At 38.6% G+C, this 4,796-nt stretch overlaps 1 protein-coding gene across 1 annotated transcript; it reads right to left on the minus strand.

The window, feature by feature from the left end:
• Window positions 1–2,504: 2,504 nt before the first annotated feature.
• Window positions 2,505–3,518, minus strand: SARC_03074 (hypothetical protein; the record flags this gene model as incomplete). The annotated part of the gene is made up of 1 exon (XM_014303126.1): window positions 2,505–3,518. One exon carries the CDS (start codon window positions 3,516–3,518, stop codon window positions 2,505–2,507), a length of 1,014 nt encoding a protein of 337 aa, XP_014158601.1.
• Between the last annotated feature and the right edge of the window lie 1,278 nt (window positions 3,519–4,796).

The following is a 4,796-nucleotide window of genomic DNA, read 5'->3' on the forward strand; positions in this document are numbered from 1 at the left end:
CATACATACATACATACATACATACATACATACATACATACATACATACATATATATATACATACATTAATGCATCATACAAAATACATACATACATACATTCATACATACATACATACATACATACATACATACATACATACATACGTACATACGTACGTACACACACACACGAGTACACACACACATATATATATATATATATATATATATATATATGTATATATGCGTGTGTGTGTGTCTGTCTCTGTGTCTGTGTCTGTGTGTACGTGTGTGTGTGCGTGTGCCTTTCCGTGTGCTCAGGTAAATAGATATAGATATGTGAATTGGCGTACAATGAGAATATGGTCGTACACCTAAAACTAATATGGAAACACGTGTTGTTAATAAGAGAATTTGAACACTATACTGCTTTCTGTGAAATTTCGAAACACAGTTCAATAAGAATACTCTGGTGGCAGGACCCACGTGGACGCGTACATTCGTTTGTGCGCCAACTTGACCTAACCAGCGATGGTTGGATGTGCCACAGAGCAAATAAGCAGCAAGCTCAGTTTACTCACCGGTTGATGCGAATCACTCGCAGGTGTCATCGAATCGTTTGAATCAGCCATTGTACTTAAAATATGAGAAAAATGACTACAAAAGTAGTCCACTGCGCACTATGTTTCGGTCAGATTGGGCATTTCGAGTCTCAGAGGACGTTCCCTGTTTGTGAGTGAAATCTACAATCGGATTATTTGACTTGTAACTCCAGCTTCAAGTGGGATATAAGTACGCTATTGTAAATTTTAAACAGATGTTCTACTGGTCCTATTGAGATGATATGGATGCTCATGCACTCTGGTGGCAAACCGTCCGTGTCGTTATTTTACATAAAACAGTACTTGTACATGATTGTAGGGACTATCTTGAAAATTGAACACGGGCTATGAAGTAGGATATTTCGTAGCCTACTGATTAAATATATTTTATTGCACATTTCTACGACTAAAATACATTACTATTACCCCCTAATAAACGGAAGTAACGCGAAATAATGAAAATATAAAGTTTAGCTGCGCGAAATAATAGTTTATTTATAAATAAAATTGTTGAACAAGAGCTGGGTTTTTTTTGTTTGGTTGTTTTTTTTTAAACAAAACAAAACAAATACCAAAAAACCCCAAAAAGAACAAAAACTTACATGAAATCAGGTTTCTTCCACGACTAATCGCAAATTTAGCAGACACCCAAATCCAGAGGGCCGTGAATCAGATCCACCTGAACAACGAACAAGAGGCTAACAAATATGACAAAAACCAATATTGATTAGTATTTTATATTCATAGCCTTCTATTCTTTTGGGTTTTGTTTTTAATAGAAGCAATTGATGACGTCACAGTATTTTTTTGGGTCCAACATTCATATATTAGGTATGAATTGTAGTCAGCGACCCGAATTTTTGATATTTTAAAAAAATTATACATTTTGATATATAGTCTTCTGTGGACAATTTTCAGAAGGCTATTTTGCACAGCAGTAAAACCCCGGTCGTTCATCCTATGTTTACTCTAAAAGTAAAATGTACTTTTTCGACATTGTTTCATTCACACAGGGGAGGATAAAAAAATTATACATAAACGATATAATTTTGACTGGGGAATGTGAAAACCGTCAAGTTTTTAGGTTTTCATTGGGATCGGGTATTGTAGCCAGTACTAATTTACATCGCTCTAAAAGTCCCGGATTGTGAAACGTCATTTTGGCAGAACATTTTCTATAAATGTCCGCATCAAAAATTTATCTTATTATTATTGATCTATTTATATAAGGTTGCGTAGATAGAGCCCAAAACTGCTCTCAAAATCGATTTTGGGTGTTTACATAGAAAAAAATTGTGACCCCCCCCGGGCCCCCCGTATGATCAGTATGTGGTCCCCGGGAAAGACTTGATTCTCACTGCTGTGCACCAATGCGCCATATGTTGTAAAAAAGAATACAAAAGCTGAGACGTTTACAACAGTGAATCCGGTTTTGCTTCTCTCGGAAGTATCAAAAATACAGCTCATTCAGAGTTCTGTCGCTGCTCAAAGTGGCAGACTTGCATGATGGTATAGCAACAGATAGAAGCTTTCTATGTTGATGCCTTCCGGTCTTTCCATTTTTGTTTGTCAGGCATTTTTTTAACTTTATATAGACTAAGCCGTCTTAATCGTAAAACCCTGCTCTCTGTTATACTCGTCCTTGTGATAAAAAGTGTATTCGACGCTAGGACGAAATAGCGCTGTCGAATTACACAGAGCCCTCCTAACGATCGCAAACATGTTATATTCCCGTAGGATATTAAGTTTTCGATATGCTTGTGCCATACCTGCGCAAAAAAAGGACGCTAATTGAAAATATATAATTTTTCAAGGATGTGTCGCCGGTACGTGAGAAGACGCAACGGATAGAAATGCGTACAATCCTGGGCTGATCAGTTGTTTCTATATTTGTTTATTTTGGTGTCTATACTTGGTTACTTACATACTGAGTCGTCTTGACCGCGAAGCACTGACTTCTCCAGCATCCTGTTGATGCAATTTGTGAGATCCTTCAGTTTTTGATCGAATAGTTGGATCCATACCACGTACAGATTCAACATTGGGTTCTATATCAGAAATATGCGTACCGACGCTACTCTGTCGACGTTTAGTCTTAGAAGATTTGTTTGTGGGGCTGTTACTGGCACTATCTGAAGCCAACCCGATTCGAAATATATCTTTGATCCCCTTTCCAGCCCAACTCATTCGTTTTTTTGCTTTGTTAGGATTGTCTGTTCCCGGTTTCCGTAAGCGAATCACAACACCAGGAGGAGGTTCTGTCAAAAGCTTTTGGGCCAACACGTTTCCAACTGTTTCCCTGTCGCTCGTCGCATCTTTTTCAATACTGTTGGGTGTCAACACTTTCTTTGCTGAGGTTTGGTGCGTTGTCTGCTTGCCCCGAATTGAACGATCGTATTCTCCAGACGAATATGTGTAGTGTACAACTTCGAGGTCACTAAAGGATATGTGTGGACCAGTTTTTTTGGATTTAGGCAAACCGAAAGCTGCTGGCGGACGGCGACCAAACGGTGTTGCTGGAGTGCCTTTGTATTCCTTTACATTTGCTGGCTTTTTCCACCCGTACAAGCTGCTTCTAGTCTGATTCTGGGGCATCGACCTCTGCAAGAGTTCGTTGTGTGTTTTCCTGTCGATGTGCTTAGGTCTCTCCCGGTTGCGTTTCGGGGGGGGTGAGTACGATTCATGCGCCTCAATACGTAGTGCTTGGGCGGTGAGTTCAACTTCAGCTTCTGCGTCACTAGAATCATCTTCAACACTACGACTCTTAGGAGATACGCGAGCAATGGAGCGTGTTTGTAAGACGGTCTTAGATTTTATACCAACCGGCGTACCGTGCACGTTTTGTGCAATAGCATCTTTCTGATGGACAATATGGCTGAGGCTTTCGTTTGTCGTTAATTGTGGTAAAGGCAAAGCCGAAGCTATTGATGTCATCTTCCTCGATTGCTGTGATTTAAAATTACTCTCGCTTGTAACAACGAAGTTGCCGTGTATGATGTATATTATTATGTACGCTACGAGCTGTAACCGTCACCGATGATGACGTTTTAATACCTACGATGCTAACAAATGTAGCTTTATTTATCAAGCTCTGTTATTTATATAGTTTGTTTCAGAATGAGCTACAGAAGTTCCGCGGTCAATTGGTTGACGTACAGATAGTCAGATACCCTTCTTGTGAATGAAAGCACTCTTCTCGCGAATCATTTAATGACGTGTTATGTACTTACCCGATCGCAGGACTCAAAATACTTATTTTGTCACGTTCCAGAAATTTTGTCACATTTTTTAACAACAACCGCTTGATCTACAGTCACCCAAAGTCAGAAGACGCAGTTTTTCAAGCTCGGTGAATTCACAATGGAGTTGTACCGCGGTATCAAACTATTGAAAATAGAGCTGTAAGGAACAACTCAAGGCGAAAATATGCGCACAAACAGCAGCTTTTATCGAGCACATTATAGATGTTGCCCTGGAATTTGAAAAATTTTCTGCATACCAGAGTACATCTCAGTCCTTGTTTCTTTTTTTCTTTTTTTTAAAACAAAAAACAATATACAAACAATTTTTATACAAGCTGTCTCCATTTGTTTTTTTAGAATCAAAACAAAACAATAAACTACTTCATCTGTTTTTAAAAACTACAAAAGTATTTATTACAAAGGACCCAAAGCCGAAAGGTCAAAGGCCGCCAAAGGGCCAAAACTCGAAAGGCATTTCCCAATTTCCATACGGATTGCACGGTTTAAAAAAACCCCCAATATCAAACATTTTATTTATTTATCAACGAATCAAATTATCAAAGGGTAGAGAAAATGAATTCAGGTGTTGTTATTTTTTATTTCTTTAAAACTAATTCAGGTGTTGTTATATTTTTTTTAAAACAACTCGTTGGTATGTACTATGTAGCTATGATATTTACTGTAGCGGCATGGCGGGCGTATTTAGCGGTCTCACGGCTCACGCTCTCACTTCTTAAGTCTCTACTACATACTATATAGTAGAGAAAGACTATTTTTTATTTAGAATCTCTCTCTCTCTACTCTCTCTAGAGAGAGAGAGTGAGCTACAAAAGAGAGTAGAGAGAGAGGGCCTGAGCCCTGAGGGCCCTGAGCCCCTGAGTCAGAGCTCAATACGTTACGCTATATATACATATACGGTCAACGTAAAGGTGAATATTTATAATAAGTAAACGATATAACGTTTTTGAAG

Source organism: Sphaeroforma arctica, assembly GCF_001186125.1.
Source record: "Sphaeroforma arctica JP610 unplaced genomic scaffold supercont1.150, whole genome shotgun sequence".
Classification (NCBI taxonomy): Eukaryota; class Ichthyosporea; order Ichthyophonida; genus Sphaeroforma; species Sphaeroforma arctica.